This window comes from Mandrillus leucophaeus, unplaced genomic scaffold, assembly GCF_000951045.1.
Source record: "Mandrillus leucophaeus isolate KB7577 unplaced genomic scaffold, Mleu.le_1.0 Scaffold482, whole genome shotgun sequence".
Lineage (NCBI taxonomy): Eukaryota > Metazoa > Chordata > Mammalia > Primates > Cercopithecidae > Mandrillus > Mandrillus leucophaeus.
In genome coordinates this window covers 2,651,133-2,667,822 of record NW_012105165.1, presented here as the reverse complement: position 1 = coordinate 2,667,822, position 16,690 = coordinate 2,651,133, and the positions used below count along the sequence as shown (strand labels likewise).

Sequence of the window (16,690 nt, the reverse complement as noted above, 5' to 3'; positions counted from 1 at the left end):
ATACTATATCTAGCTTGCCAACAAACACTCTCAGTCCTACCATCAACATAGATTTACTCCCTCTGCTGCCACCATCCTATTCAAACTTATTTTATGTCCCCTGGATTATTTCAGGGACTACTTAACTGGCCTCATTGTTTCTGCATTTGCCGCTTACTGGTTTATTTTCAACCCAGTACCCCATAGTTAATCTATTAAAAGGTAAGCCAGATAAAACCCTCCAGGAATTTCTCATTCCAATCACAGTGAAAGCTACAAGGCTCATGTATTAATTATGTGTTGCAACAAAAATCAGTAGCTTAAAAGAACAGTAATTTTTGCTCATGTGTCTTTAGGTTATCTATCAAGGCTAGGCTTGGCTGGAAGGTCCTTACTTTTTGTTTTGCCCAGTTGTATATGAGCAAAAATGGTCTTAGGTTTGATCTTAGGCCTTAAATGATCTCATGTGTTTCCATTTGCCCTTTAGTGCTTCTGCCACTTTTGAGAGAAGAACACTGCTTGGCTAGTTTGGTAGTCTCAAGAAAAAGGTCCTTCTAGAAATGCCACTGAGCTACTTAGCTGAGACCATCCTAGATAAACAGATTTCCAACCAACCCGCATTTGTATGAGTTAGTTCAGTTGAGATTAGCAGAGTCATATAGCTGTGTGTAACTGACCAAAGCAAGTCAAAAGCTCAAGGTCAAGGGGTAAGAAAGTACACACCACCTGTAATGAGGCCATAGCAAGGATATGGATCAGGATTACTAAAAAATTTGGGCCAATAACACAGTCTATCCAAGCCCACCATTGGACCTTGGACCTTGGACCTTGGACTTTTCTCCCTCTTTCCTACTCTCCTCTAGCCATTTGACTTCTCCCTGTTCTGGAACATACCAGGTTCCATTCCTGTGTTAGGTACTTTGCATTTATTTTCCCCTCTTCTTGGAATGCCTTTTCCCCAGAAATTTGTATGTCTGCTTACTCATTTTAGCTCCTGTCTTTACTTAGAAGTCACCTTGGTGAGGCCTACCTTGGCCTTACTATAAATAAACCATAAATAAATTTAAATAAATAAATTGACCATAAATAAATTTATGATCCCTTGCTCAAAATTTCGCATCTTCTTACCATTTCATTTTTTCCTCCATAGGGACATGTAATTCATGTTGTATTTTCTCTGTTTATTATGTTAACTATCTTTCGGCCTCTTCAGAATGTGAGCTTCATGAGGGCAGAGCACTTTGGAAGTTTTGCTCACTATTACACTCCCATTGGCTAGTCTAGTAGCTGTATAGTAAAACTTGTTGAATAGGCAAATGAATGAATGAACTGGAAAAGAGGACTTAAATAGAGTCAGCAGAATATGGTTTTAGGTTTAGCTATGTGACTAATTCGCTGTTTGAGCTTTCATATTTTCCTTCTGTATGTCTTGATTTTTGCTTCTGCCAAATTAACATTAAGATTTCTTATAACTCTAACATTCCGTGTATGTATATTTAACACAGAACTGATAAATAAAGTGTGAGAATAGAATAGGTGCCACTTTTTATAAATGCCAGCCTTTTTCATTTGGGAAATTTAAAAAATATCTTAATGCTCAATTTAAAAAGAGGATTTAGTTCCTAACTTGGCACACAAATGAACAGAATCTACAGTATATGGTAGACATGACTAAAGCTTTTCCTCAATGTTCCAGCAATGGAAATAACTCAATAAATTCATAAGTTCTATCTTTGAATTGCTGTTTCATTTTCATAGTTTTGAAGGTTCATGATACCCTTTAAAAAATGTCTGCTCATTTATTCTTTTATCCAGTTATTCATCAAATTTATTCAGACTTAAGGTTTTTCCAGGCAAGTAGAAAAAACCAGAGAGGTCAAGATTGTAGAAAAATCCAGAGAGGGCAAGATTGTTAAAAGGTGGGTACAGGATTCTCTTTTGATGAATCATGGAACCCAACCTGCTAAGGAGGAAAGTAAGTGTTACTGGATGGTGCCATGTAGTTCCAGGCTCTTGGTGTCCTGGACAAAGAATTGGACGAGACGCACAGAGATAGCGAAGCAAAGCAGCAGAAGTGTATTAAGCGCAGTATTACACTCTCGGAGTGGGGGAATGGACTGAGTTCTGTGAGATAAATCAACCTTAGTTTCGTCCTTTGGGTCCTTTTACGTGTTTTGTTTTCTTCTCTTCCCAAGGATGCCTAATCTCTAGCCAGTGTCTGCCTTTTGATTAATAGATGTTGCTGAGTTAATTTGGCCCTTGTGTGCTTGTGTGTCATCTCCATCCCATAATTTTAAGTACATGTATGATATGCAGTCCATATGCATGAAACTTAAGTAGCTAATTACCATTTTGGGTCATTTTAAGGATACTTCTTTTTAATGAGCATGCCGCTCTCTGGGGAGCTGCCCCTGACAGGTTTGGTCCGAACCTAGCTGGCCATGGGGGCTCCTTACTCACTTTTTTTTTTTTTTTTTTTTTGAGACTGAGTCTCGCCCTGTCACCCAGGCTGGAGTGCAGTGGTGCGATCTCGGCTCACTGCAAGCTCCTTACTCACTTTTTTATCTCACTTTTGTTTTGGCTGCTGAACCTCTGCTTCTTATCTCGCTTCTTGCTCAGTCACCCCTTCACCTTCTTTCTGCTCTCATGCTTTTACTTATTCTGTTCTTTATCCAACTTTTAATTCCTTTGGCTATTTTCCTGCATCATTTCCCCTGTTTTCCTGTCTCATAAGCATATGAGGATAACCGATTATTCTTACCCTTAAAATAATATTAATAATAACAATAACAAATCAAAACTATTACCAGTGGTGGGTGTCCAGGTTCTTTGCACTTTGAACAAAGAATTGGACAAAACACAAAAGCAAAGCAAGGAAAGAATGATGCAACAAAAGCAGAGATTTATTGAAAATCAAAATATACTCCACAGGGTGGGAGCAGCCTGAGCAAGTGGCTCAAGGACCTGATTGCAGAATTTTCTGGGGCTTAAATACCCTCTAGAGGTTTCCCATTGGTTACTTGGTGTACATGTAAATGTATGTAATGACAAATACATACATACATTTCTTTTTACTTTGTCTATTTACATACTTTGTCTACTTTGTCTATGTAAATGAAGAAGTGGCCTGCAATCAGTCTAATTGGTTGTGGAAAGTGACCAATCAGAAGCTGAAGCGAAGTTACAAAATTACACCCTATGCAAACATCTGATTGGTCATGGGAAGTGACCAGTCAGAGGCTGAAGTGAGTTACAAGGTTATCCTCCTATGCAAATTTAGACTTGGCCGACAACCATCGTGACTGGTCATGGGAGGGGACCAATCAGAGGTATTTTCAATTTTTCATTTGCCACACAGAAAAGGGGGGTGGTTGCAAAGGAAGTAGCCTCTGGCCCTTTTGTTACTTGAGTATGGAAAGTTGGGGTTTTCCTTTTGATTTAGTTCTAGGAAGTCAGCGTGAGTGGACCTTAGGTTTCCTGCCTCCAGACCCTATTCTCCTGCCTTAAAAACACAATGACACCTATGTTCCTTATATTATTAATTGAATCTCATTTCACATTGTTCAGTTACTATGGATCTTTCTACTTCATGACCTCAAATCCAATTAGTTTTCTAGTTCTGTTGATGTTTCTTGAATTTATTCTTTCTACTATGTCTATTTATTTACTTTGTATTATTTTTTTGTTTGTGTTCTTTTGTATTTATGTATTTTATAGTTTTGGGGTACATGAGATAATTTAACAATATAATTTATAAAGATCAAGTCAGTGTACTTGGGATAACCATAACCTTAAATATTTGTCTTTTCTGTATGTTAGAAACATTTTAATTATTATCTTCTAGCTACTTTAAAATGTACTACATATTATTGTAATTATAGTCACCCTACTGTTCTATGGAACACTGGATCTTTTTTCCTCGATCAAACTGTGTGTTTACTGCCACCTTAGTGTAGACCCTTACAATCACTTTTCAAAACCATTGCAATGCCACCTGATGGGCTATCATGCCTCTATATTTATCCATATTCAGTAAAATATGCAGTAAAAGGGAAATTAGGAGGCAAAGCCTCAACTGTTGAGTGCTTTTATAATACGTAGTAGATTATAGGTACTCTCCTAAACAATATGTACATGTTAACTAATTTATTTAATCTTCACATCACTTCTGTGTGGGAGATACCATTATTCTTTCTTTTATTAATGAGAAAACTTTGGCCCAGAGCAAATTGACCAGATAAGGCTACACGGCTAATTATTGCGGTAGGCAAGGATTGAATCCAGGCAGTCTAGTTGCAGAGTCTGTACTCTCATCCATTACACTGTGTATAGTACTCAGGTGTGTCCTCACTGTGCTGTCTGCTGTGGCTGTACACATATTGTTCCTCTGCTTGTGGTACCCTTACTCCTCCTCCTCTGAGTGTTAACTTGTACTCACTTTTTTTGGATTGTATCACAAGAATCTTTAATGTTTACTTTAACATTAACTCATGGTGGGGTTGAAAATGTGTTTAGTAAAGTGTGCCAAGTGCCCACATTGAGACCAGCTCCATTCAAATCAGTTCACTCTGCGAGGATGTTTCCTGTGCCCAGCAAGGTCATGAAGAGAGGGGCCTTGACTTTTCTCTTTGTTAGGTCAGCTTTGCTGGTGAGTTCTTCCAAACTTGCCAGGAGCAGCCTACCCCAGTACACATTATCAGTCCCATGTAAAAGAATATGATGGAAACTTTCTCAATATATTTCATCAGTTTAGCACGTCTCTGGTACAAAAATCCAAGAAAGGCAGCACAAAAGCAAAAGTGCCAACCACACTTACTTATAAACAAACATGCATATGTCCCAAACACTACACAGTAGTACCCAAATGACAACATTGCATTAAAAGGTATAAAAGCACTGTACTGTAAAGTTACACGTGAATACTGCACTGTAAATCCTGAATACTCTAGTGACCCACCCCCACCGCTTCCACAGGCCTGGCGAGGGTCAGAAACCATTCTTCTGCCTCCAGACCTTGCTAGTCCTGGGAGACACTGTTACAGGAGCAGTAGGCAGTGGGATTAGTCTCCTGCAGAGCTCTGGCCTCCTCCATACCTTCCCAGTATCCTCAAGGCTTGGGGGTCTTTCTTAAAGACCATGGCCAGGAACTCCATGATTTGCTAGTTGGTAATTTCGCGGCCGGCCCGGGAGCCCCAGAAGAACTCATACACCGGCTGCTGCACGCATGGGCCGTGCCAGTACTTAAGGTAATTCTGCTGGACACACTCCTTGGTGATGAGCTTCCGCATGTCCCGAAGGTGGAAAGTGGAGTGTTTTTTCCAGGGCCGTAGCCCCAGGACGCGCAGCACGTTCCAGACGGCGCTCTTTCTGGCGCTGCAGCCTTTCAAGTAGATGAGGCTCAGGATCGTGAGAAGGCCTGTCAGGACCATGCTGTTGCTCAGAGCCACCCTGTCCAGCTCCTCGGGCTGCAGCGCTTTGACCAGCTCAGACTCCATGGTGTGGAGGCTGGACAGCCTCTGGTGCAGCCTGGTCAGCTTCCATGGTGCATTCTGAACACCTGGGCGAGAATGAGGCCGGTGAGCCTGAAGATGCCCCTCCATCACTAATTGTAGCTGCCGATGACATCCTTCCATGTCTGGAAACCAAATGATGATCTTCTTCTGGTCCTTGACCCGCACGTACCACATGAGCTCGTGCGTCTTCTTCAGCAGCTGTGCTGGGCCAGACTGGGCCGTGCTAGGGGCCTGGTGGGCGCCGCCCTTCTCCGCGGCCTGCTGCAGAGCCTTCGGGTCGCTTGTGGTCTGGGGCAGTGGTCGGGTCTCGAGGAGGGCTCTTCGGCTCTGCGGCTCTGCGGCTCTGCCAGGGTCGCAAACGGAGGAACGCCTACCGAAACCCCAGGGTTGCTATGCACCTCGGAGCTGGAGGCCTCGGCTGCAAAGTTGGGGTCGCTCAGATCCTTCCTTTGTTCCCACCGGTCTGCTCCCTCTGACAAGAGCCTCTGCGTCCAGGAGCACTTTGAGTCTGCCCTCCCTCCGCGGACTCCTGGAGAGGAAGTCTCGTACTCTCACCTTTTAAGAATCAGTGCAACTATCTCCTCTTCTAGGATGCCTTTCATAAACTCTTCTCTATGCCTTCTAGGAATTAAGTTATTCTCTTCTGTGTTTGTTCATTGAATTTCTGTTGTGGTATTTATGACTTTGTATTCTTATTTTACTTTACCTGTGTTCTCTCCTACCCATCTCCCACACAATCAGAAACCAGCACTGTGTCTGCTTGTTTAAAGATAGTAAAATAAATACTTGGAGCTCTTAGCTCCCTCCGAAATTTCAATTCAGTTTTAGATAATACTTCTGGAAAAAGAGGAATATTCACTTTCTTATGGAAAATATTTTTAAATACATTTAATAAAAATATTATTCTGACAGCATTGTAAATTTGCATTTGGTATATGAACTTTTAGAACTGCTTAAAAATATGTGAATTTTAAAGTAATGCATGATCATATTTAATTGTCGGACTTTTTATTTTCCTATATAGGGCTGTAATCAGTGATCCGGAACAAAATTTAGCCATTGAGCAAAAAGAAAGTGATCATATCCTTCCAGATTCAAAGATGACACCTCTTCGATTTAGAAAAAGAACACTACATGAAACAAAGTAAGAAGATTTTAATTACATAAAATGAAGATGCACTATGTTCTAAAAGTATTTTTAAAATGTACTTCTGTGTCTAGCTGGAGCTTCTGTGTTCGTTTCACTTTTTTCTATATAAAGAAAAGTGGAATTTTTTTAGTTCAGCTCCCAATTCTGCTACTTTATGATATTAGGGGCAATACCTTATTTTACTCTCTTTGCCCTCCAGATTTTTTATTTGTAATTTAGGGGAAAAAAAGCCACAACCTTTGGAGATAATGGATGTGAAAAATGTATCATATAGTTACCGAGATATTTTACGTGTGTTATATATAATGGCTAAATCTCATTGGCATGTTAAAAATTGGTATTGATTATACTTTTTTTTTTTTTGCATTTTACGTTGTAGCTTTTTCAACCTTAGAATTGGTATGATCTTTTACAATCCTCTGATGCTGTCCACTTAAATTCTTCAACAGTTTCACTGACATCGAACCTCAGCTTTAGTAGGCATAAAAAAATCTACCAGTACCCACAGTAACTTTTTTATATTTTCAGAGTACTGTAATTGTTAGTATTTTCATATCTTTTTTTAATCGTTTTGTCTCATTCTTATTTTCTGAAAGCCCTTGCTTTCATCCATTCAAATATTTAGAAGCATCATGTGTTAGCTTCCTATTGCTGCTGTAACAATTACCATGAGCTTAGTATTCTAAAACACAGATTTATTCTTTAATTGTTCTGGAGTTCAGATGCCTAAAATCATGGGATTGATAGGGCTACATTCCTTCTAGAGGTTTTAGGGGTGAAGCTGTTTTCTTGCCTTTTGCAGCTTCTAGAAGCTGCCTTCATTCCTTGGCTCATGGCCCTTTCCTCCACCTTCAAAGTCTGCAATAGCTGGTTTCATGCTGCATCACTCTGTCACTCTTTTTCTATAGATACATTTCTCTCTACATTCCTCCAATAAGGGCATGTATGAGTGCATTGACTCTTCCTGGATAATGCCAATAGTCTCTCCATTTTAATGTTCTTAATTTATCACATATGCCACATCCCTTCTATCATATAATGTATTCTCATGTTCCAAGGATTAGGATATAGACATGTTGGGCCAGAGGAGGTCATCATTTATGTACCACACATCTAAACTTTCCTTTTTAAAAGTAAACTTCCATTGAAATAAAACGTACATTCACAGTGCACACATTTTAGGTGCACAACATAGGAGTTATCAAAAACAGAACAACACTCATATACCAAATGCCCAGATCAAGAAACAGACAATTGCCAGTACCGCAGAACCTCCCCTTATGCTGCCTCCCAGGTACTATTCATTTCCCCTGCTATACCAGGTTAATCTCTCCATCTTAATATCATAGATTAGAACTGCCTGGTTATGAAATTTGTGGAAATGAAATTACAAGAAATCTAGACTCTGTGTCCGGCTTATTTTTTTCCCTCTAATGGCACTTATTTATTTAGTTGTATATAAGATGTATAGCATGATATTTTGATATACATAGTGAAATGTGTTTGGCTTCTTTTACCCAACATTATGTTTGTTAGTTTTATCCATGGTGTTATTTGTAGTTGTCTTTTTTTAATCTCATTGTTGTATGGTATTTCATTGTACCACATGCCACAACCTATCTATTCAGAGGTTGATAGATATTTGGCTGTTTATGAATAGTGCTGCTATGAACTTCCTTGCTCATGCCTTTTGGTAAACATATGTACTCATTCTGCTGAGTATATACTTAGAAGTAGAATTGTTGGACCATTTAGTATCCATATGTTCAGCTTTAAAAGATGCAGCCAAATAGCTTTCCCAACTGGTTGCTGAAATTTACACTCCCACCAGTAGCAGTATGAGTGTTCTTGTTGCACCATATCTTTGCCAGAGCTTGGTATTGTCTGCCTTTTTTTATTTGAGTTCTTCTTATGGATGTGTATTAGTGATTTTAATTTGCATTTCACTGGAGACTAATGTAGTTGGGTACTTTTCCATATGTATATAGGCCATCTAGATATTCTCATACAAAATTTCCATTCAAGCCTGTTGAGTTGTCTGTCTTTTTAGTATTTATTTGTGGATCTTATTTACATGTTTTAGAAATGAATCCTTTTTCAACTATATTTGTCACACATATCTTGTCCTACTCTGTAGTTACCTTTTCATTCTCTTGATTGTATCTGTCTTAAAAACTAAAGTTAGAAATAGGAGTTCCTAATTTTAACATAGGCCAGTTTTCCTCTTTCCCTATATTGTTAATGTCCTTTGTATATTCCTTAAAAATAATCTCTGCCTACCACTAAATCATTTTCCTTCTGACTTGTAATGCCACATATGTCATATGTCAAGTTGTTATATGCATGATTATGACATGACATGTTATGTGCATGTCTAATGCATGGTTGGTTTCTAGACTTTTTCTTCAGTATTATCTGTTTCCCTGCGTCAATATTATCCTAATTAGTATTGCGTTGTATTAGAGTAAATACCTGCAACTTGTTTCAAACTAATCTAGTTCCATGAGAAATCCTGTTGTGGTATCAATTAGAATTAATGACTTTGTAGCTTTCACTCCTCTTACCCCCATTTATTCTTCCCAGAGGAGGAGAGAGTTCTGCTTCATAAATTTAGAAGCAGGAATTGGCATGGGTAGTGCAGCCCTTCCTCTCCCCTTTGTTTGGGAGGCAGCAGCCTGCAGAAGCACACATTCTGCCCTGTGCATTGTTTTAGACGGTCCCTCCCCAGTGGAAATGAGTGGGTTAGTCTGTTTAATTATAGTGGTAAGGACTAGCTTGTGGTTGCTGCATACCTAAGCTGTGGTTTCTAATAGCTTTATCAATACTAAAATTCGTACTTTAATCTTCAATCTTTCTGATTCTTCTTTATGTATTGGTAAGAAACTTGGGTTCCTAAAAGGAATTGGGCACCTAAAACCCAACATGGCACTTTGCATTTTATAGTGTAAATACATATTTACTTTTATCTTTTCGAGAAGACTACAGGGCCCTTGAAGCTGCTACTTCCATTTGTCACTGTTAAAGTGAGTTCTGTTTACTATTGAAAAGCAATATAATGTAATGGTTAAGAGCAAAGTTTTTTCTAGCTCTGCCATTTACTAATCATATGGCCTTGAGCAATTTACTCATCGGTCTCTGTTTCTATAAAATTTATTTGAAAAATGGGAATAATAACACTTAACCTCAGAGTTATTGTAAGTAGTAAATAAACCAATACACATTAAAGTGATTTTAACAATGACTAGTGTCTGGGAAATTCTCAATAAATGGTAGCCATTACTGTTGCTGTTATTTTCTCAGCATTTAGAATTGTTTCAGGCACATAGTGGGCATTCAATAAACACATTAATCCCAGTGGATTAAATTGAATTGAGGTGGTTAAGCTCCCATGGCTCTACTCTGTGCTCACAAACTCTCATTTGGTGGAGGCTCATGTTTCCTGTCCCCCGCTTCCTTTTTGTAGATACCCAGATTTTATAGAGGTGTAGCTTTCAAGATTTCAGTGACCCACACACTTACTTACTAATTACATTACTGCCATTTCATTATACCTGCAGTTTTATGGGAGAAATATTATTGTGTGAAGCAAAGAAGAAATGTATCATTTAGTCTTCAGATCTCTTAATATATAGGAGATTATTGGCAGTAGGGTGCTTTGGTTTTGCTTTCTATTGTTAAATATAATTTTAGGGCTGGCAGCCTTTATGAGATCACTCAGTACTGTCTGAAGGCCATAATGCTTAAATAACCTATTGATCTATGACAAGGTTCGAACTTCATTCAGCACTCTTCCTCACTCTTTGGTTATTCTGGTAAGGAATGTTTTCAGTTACACATCACTGAAAAACGATTGATAGTGGCTTAAACAAGTCAGAATTTATTTTTCCTATATAGTTAGCTGCTTGGAGGTAGGCATTTATTGATTTTGGTTCAGTAGCTCAGTGATGTTACAGCTCTAGGCTGGCTTTCCTATATCTTTTTGGTCATTCTGATGTGGTGGCTTGATTTCATGGTGACTATAGTGGCTCCTAGCATCATATCCCTGCCATGTTCACAGGCAGGAACTCTTCTCATGCCACTCTCTTACCAGGACAAAAGAAAGTCTTTCCTGGAAGCTTATTGGCAGAACTAGGTCCCTTACTCATCCTTAGTTGCAAGATGCTAAGAGCAAATTCTGTGGTGGGAGGGAAGCAAAGAAGAAGAGGGTTAGAAATGGCACTCAGGTAGCCCTGCAACAGTGCCAGTCACAAATGTTGTATCCCTGTTCAATATTTACTTTTATAGCACTTTGATGGTATAGCTTCTAATATAAAAGTCGTTCACATATTATATACTATATCTCAGAGTTATTTCTTTTGTGTCTGCTACAATTAGCAATCTGAAAAAGAAGAGTACCTTTATCTTTATCCAATCTGTGTGGTTTCAAAATATTCACATAACTTTTTTTGTACATTTTAATTTCCATCAAGTTATAGGTATCTTAAAAAGTTACTGACAAAATGTATTTCTTAACAGGATAAGAACTCATTCTACATTAACTGAAAATGTGCTTTCTCATAAATTACAATTTGATGGTAGGATCATGTCACGGTAATTGTGATTTTATTAAAATTTTTAATCCTATGATTACAAAAACATATTCTCTTTTGAATAGAAATAACAGTAATGAGACTAGATGGGTTTGTATCATTTAAAAATATGTGAATTTAGAACAGACATTTTAATGTAATATCTAGTAATCTGTTATAAAAAATAAGAAATATGAATCTGTAGGAAAAACATTCTAATTAAAAGTTATCTTTGAAGCGAATTTAAATGTTTTTTAAAAAGTAACTTAGCAGTGAATTTTTAAAAGAGTTATATTACTACCAGAGTATTGTAAACTGAAAACTAATGTTTTATAAGCTGCTTTATTTAATTTTGTCTTAATGATTTAACAGAGTATCGATAGATGCAGTGACAAGGAAAATAATTCTTAAATCTATTATTTCAGTCTTATAATCTTCCAGTAATACATAATTCTACTTGATGTTCTTTCTATATTACTAGTAAAATGTGTATTTTAACTTATCTTATTTGTTTAGTGATTTTAAAGCTTTCTATGACAATAAAAGATAATAAATTTGTATCTATGTGTGCCTTCTTGCAAGCTCAACACTTTTAAAGATAATTCACTTTATCTTAAAAGTCTATGTTGAATTAATAATTTTACATTGTAAATATATCCACTTTTCATGTCAGTGTAATATTTTTATTTCTGCATTCAGATCTAACTTTTAGTGGACATTTCAGCAAGCTGTGTTTTTGTGTTTTCCCTACAGTTTCCCATAACCTTCACTCATTGCCACATACATAAGAGAGTTAGCTATCCCTCTTGAGATGCACACTTTTTTTAGTTAATTAATCTAAAAATTATTATATTTGAAGATATTTGATATCATTCTATTTTTTCCAGTAATGGACGTGATGCTTGCAGAGAGCTGATTGGGTTCTTTTTCACTCACGACCAATCCCTTACAATTTATGAATATCGACAATTTGGGAAAAATAGGTATGCCATAAAACATTGTTAGAACTCTGGAGATGATCACTTCTGAGAGAAACTAAATAACTTTCCATTTTTTTCTCATTTACTTTCTAGAACAATTGTGCTTCCTTTTATTCAAAAAAGCATTTATAGTCATCAATGTGGACGAAGAAAAGGAAAACAATACCGACTTGGTGATTTTTATGTTGTAAGTTGTGTGTGTATGTGCACACATTTAATACCAGATGGTGGATTTTGTAGAGTCCTATGGAGGTAGAGGAACAGGGCTTCTAGTCTTCAATTTATTTCCTCTCCTCCGTCCTGAACAGGGTCATTTATGTGGGCTAATGGTCGATGTTTTCCCAGGCACTTCTGCTTCCTAGCCCCAAATCTCAAGTCTGAATACAAGCATAGCATTTATTTTCTGTAACACCCCCCTTCCCATTCCACAATGTGGCTTGTCTCCAGATGAAGTTGTATCTTCATACTTTGAAAGGTTCTTCAAAGCTGTGTCATTGGCTAAGTGGCTATCTCAATAGCACCAGGAGATATTCTTTACCTAAAGTTGGTTTATCCTCTGAGGATGGACGGTTTCCTCCATGTGAAGGGGTATGGGCCTCTGGAGCTATCACTTTTCTGACAGATAGCCTATCTTCCTTGTGATTTTCCCACTTCAGGAAATTCCTGGCATTTGATGTGTCACAAGGATTCCCTAGAATGTGTGGAGCATAGATAGTGTTACAGTTTGTGTAGTGCTCTTAAATTTTAAATCGTATTTACACTTTATATCATGATTAAAATACAGCACTATCCACAGTGATCATTCAGGTAATATATGTTTCTGTCCTAAGATCTGTAGATAGAGCAGTAAGTTAGACTCATTCCCTACTTTTGTGGAGCTGACAGTCTAATTGGAGACACAGATAGATAGGAGGGCCAGATAGGAGGGGCAATGTGGGCCAGATAGGAAGGGTGATGGCCCAGTTTTGTGTAATCAAAGGAGGTTCCCTAGAGAAAGTGCCATCTACCCTTGACTAGGAGTTAGCAAGGCTGGGATAAGGGGATAGGTGAGGGTGGGGAAAAGCTTCCAGGTGGAGAAGACAGCTTGTGCTAAGAACAAAAAGGAAGAGAGCACATGACTTATTTGGAGAACTGGAAGTAGTTTAGTCTGATTGGAGGAGAGTTCAAGGTGGAGGCTGGCAAGAGATGAGTCAGAGCTTATTAAAAAGCAGCCTATGTTAAAGAGTTATCTAACATGTATTGGGGAGTCACTGGAAGAGAAGATGTGGATGGAGTGGGGGAGGGTGGCATGATCAGATTTGTGATTTTGAAAGATCTGTCTGGTTACAATGTGGGGAAGGAATTGAAGACTAGATACACAAGGGCAGGATGGGATTGAATTATATTAATCAAGGAGAGAGATTATGGCAACCTGAATAAGCAAGTGACTCTGGCTATGAAGCTAATTAGACAAATAAAAATTATTTGATAGGTAGAGCCAGTACAGTTTGGTACCCAGTTAAGGGAGAAGTATGGGTTGAGGAAAAATTTTACATCTTACACTTAAATACACTATACACTATACATAAGGCACTGAAGCCTGCCTCTTGAGATCTAGAGAAAATCAGCTTCGATTCCCATTTCACAACCTGCAGAAGAATGTTTAATGCATATTCCAAGTTTAAAGTTTGAGTTTATGTCTCCAAAAATTTAGTGTACTTTATGATTTATTGTCACTATCCTCATTCCATATTTCTTTGAAGTAGATGTGGAACTCTGCTCTTTTTTATGATTTCCAAGAAAGAAAGAAAATAAAGAAAAAGAAAAGAAAGAAAGAATAAAAAAGAAAGAAAGAAAGAAAAAAGAAAGAAAGAAAGAAAAAAGAGAGAGAGAAAGGAAAGAAATTCAGCCAACTATATATAAACCACATATATGATGCTTTGTGTGTGTAGCAGATATTTTGAAGGGGATATCAAAAGAGGTTCACATTGTAGCATTGTAAGCAATTTACAATTTATTATTAGACATCCCTACTGTTAAAAATACATCCCTTGAATATTTCCCATGGTAAAAGCACTCTTCTCCATTTTTTTAACTCTTCCACCTCTTGTTTCTCCCCACCAATCTATTGTTTTATGCAGAAATATTCAACTCTATCCCTCTTTTTTTTTTTTTTTTTTGATGGGAGTATTCTGTTTTGTTTTCCAGATATGGCTGTGGAACTTGTCTTTTCATGTCTATATGCCTCATTAAGTCTTTTTCTAAACACTCCTTAAAAGAAATTTTGGTGCCAGTTTTTAAGATAAATACATGAATGTGCACATGTGCCCATAGATGCGCCTGCCTAAAGGTGTACCCACATAGGTATTCACTCATATGCACGCATATATGCACTGACGCAGGCTGTTCCCTTAGGCACACATGTAAGTATACACACATATACTTCTATGCATAACACTGTTACACAGATCACATATTCTTAATTGCTTAACATGATAATTATTTACAGGAGACTCTGAATCTTCTCATCCTCAGTCTTACCCTCACTCAACTAAAAAGTCAATCTAACCTGCTATGTTCTACTAAGTGTTCTGCCTAGATTATTATAATCTAAATCCAGGATAATATTTCACTTTATCACTCATAGTTCTCCATCTTCCAATCTGAATTGCAGATTCTTTGGCTCTTCCTTTATATATCTTCTTTTCTATCTCTGGTAGTTTTTTCTTTATTTCTTTCAGGTTTTTGTTTTGTTTTGTTTTTCATGCTGTCAGAAGATCACTCATTTCTCCAAAGCCTTCCTAATTTCTGGGTGTTATTCTATTATGAGGATCTAAAAGATTAAAAACTGAAAGAGTCCAAATCTGAACATAGTATCTAATATAGCACTCCTACCCTTCTCTGTTCTTTTAATGGGCTTAATTTTTCTTCATAGTCCTGACCATATAGTATGTATGTATATTTTTATCTATTCATTATTTTCTCTGACATGACGCTATAACCCCTTGAAGGTAAGGACTTATCTATCATGACCCCTACCATATTCCTAGCAACTGGAAGAGTGACAAGTACTTAGTAGACACTGAATACATGTGTATTTAATGAATGGATTTAAATGTGATAAGTTGCAACTTGTGCAAGTGCCTAAACCACTCTCAATCCTGAAGGGATATTTTTAATATCTCTATTTTTGTATTAAAAACATGAAGACAAAGCAAACATCATATGTGTCCAGATTTTTCATCAGTGAAGACTGGATGAAAGACTAAATAAGTGCAAAAGAGCAATGTTGGATATACACTAATTGCCATCATGCTGACAGCTATGGTGGTGCAGCATCTTGCTAGCCGGTTTCCCAAAAGGTTTTATTTGCCAAATGCTGGGAAGGTGAAATATTTGCCCAGCAGAAAAAACAAACAAACAAACAAAACCCCACAAAGCTTTAAATTTGAAGTATAGGTAAATTTTGCCAAGTTTTGTAGTCAAATATGTTTAAATTTTTAACTAAAAAATTGAGAATTCTTTTTTCAGTTTTCATCTTACCTTTAGTTGTTGTTTTTCTTTCTAAATTGAGACATGGTCTCACTGTGTTATATAGGCTGGTCTTCACCTTCTCATAACTTGTCCACAGGCTGTTGTTTGTCCTTTAGTCCCATTCAGCAACCAAAGGGAATCATTTACAAAACACAATCTGGTCTTCCAGGCCCATTCATTTACAACCTCCCCCATTTCCCTCTCACCAATGAGGAGAATATTTAAGTATCAACCATCTGGCTTTTTGAGTTTTCTTTCTTTTTTTCTGTTTTTTTTTTTTTTTTGTATGGCTCCTATGCTTATGCACATTAGTAAATTTTTTATGCTTTTCTCTTGTAAACTTGTCTTTTGTTACAGGGATGTGGGCAATAAGCATTATGATGGGGAGGAAAGGGATCACCTCCTTCCTACCCCTAGACATACATGTTTTTGGTATAAACAATAACTAGTCCTCAAATAAGAAGACTTTACGGTACCATCTGTCACACAGTTTATCCTAGATTGACCTGGTAATTAGAGTGACTATCTGTAGTAGCTAATTGGCTTTATCCAGGGGAAGAAAAAAACAAACTGTTCATATCTTTGTGACAGGAGGTGGTTTTGCACTTAGAGCAAGGTGCCTAAGGAAGTTAGGCTCCCACCCTCTCACAGAAACTGGGAGATAGCAGTACTCTGTCCCTTGATGTTTACACTCAAAGAGTGGCTCACGGGTCCTTGAGAAAGCCTTATCTAGGTCATAAAACTGACAACAGGCTTATCTAATTTTCAGAAGTATTTGTATACATTTCAAAGAGAGGAGAAAGTACTGACATTATAATTACAAATTCTGTAAAGTAAATGTGCTGAGAAAATGGAGGGGAAGGACGTCCTTCCCTTCTATGCAACAGGCAAAATTAAGCCCCTATTTAAAATTTGTATTTGTTGGCCAGTTGGCCAGGTGCGGTGGCTCACGCCTGTAATCCCAGCACTTTGGGAGGCCCAGGTGAG

The 16,690-nt window shown here is 37.6% G+C and overlaps 1 protein-coding gene and 1 pseudogene across 2 annotated transcripts in view; one reads left to right on the top strand and one right to left on the bottom strand.

The window, feature by feature from the left end:
• Positions 1 to 4,996: 4,996 nt before the first annotated feature.
• Positions 4,997 to 6,218, bottom strand: LOC105550412 (annotated as a pseudogene).
• Positions 6,219 to 6,509: 291 nt separating this feature from the next.
• Positions 6,510 to 16,690, top strand: part of LOC105550410 (calcyphosin-2) — a 27,017-nt gene continuing 16,836 nt past the window's right edge. The window contains exons 1-4 of one of the 2 annotated variants that reach the window (XM_011995319.1): positions 6,514 to 6,636; positions 11,158 to 11,232; positions 12,098 to 12,193; positions 12,284 to 12,377. In XM_011995319.1, the coding sequence (XP_011850709.1) occupies positions 6,593 to 6,636; positions 11,158 to 11,232; positions 12,098 to 12,193; positions 12,284 to 12,377 (309 nt within the window). In that variant the 5' untranslated portion in view covers positions 6,514 to 6,592. Of the gene's footprint in view, positions 6,637 to 11,157; positions 11,233 to 12,097; positions 12,194 to 12,283; positions 12,378 to 16,690 lie in introns of both variants that reach the window. The other variant, XM_011995320.1, reaches the window with a different exon arrangement.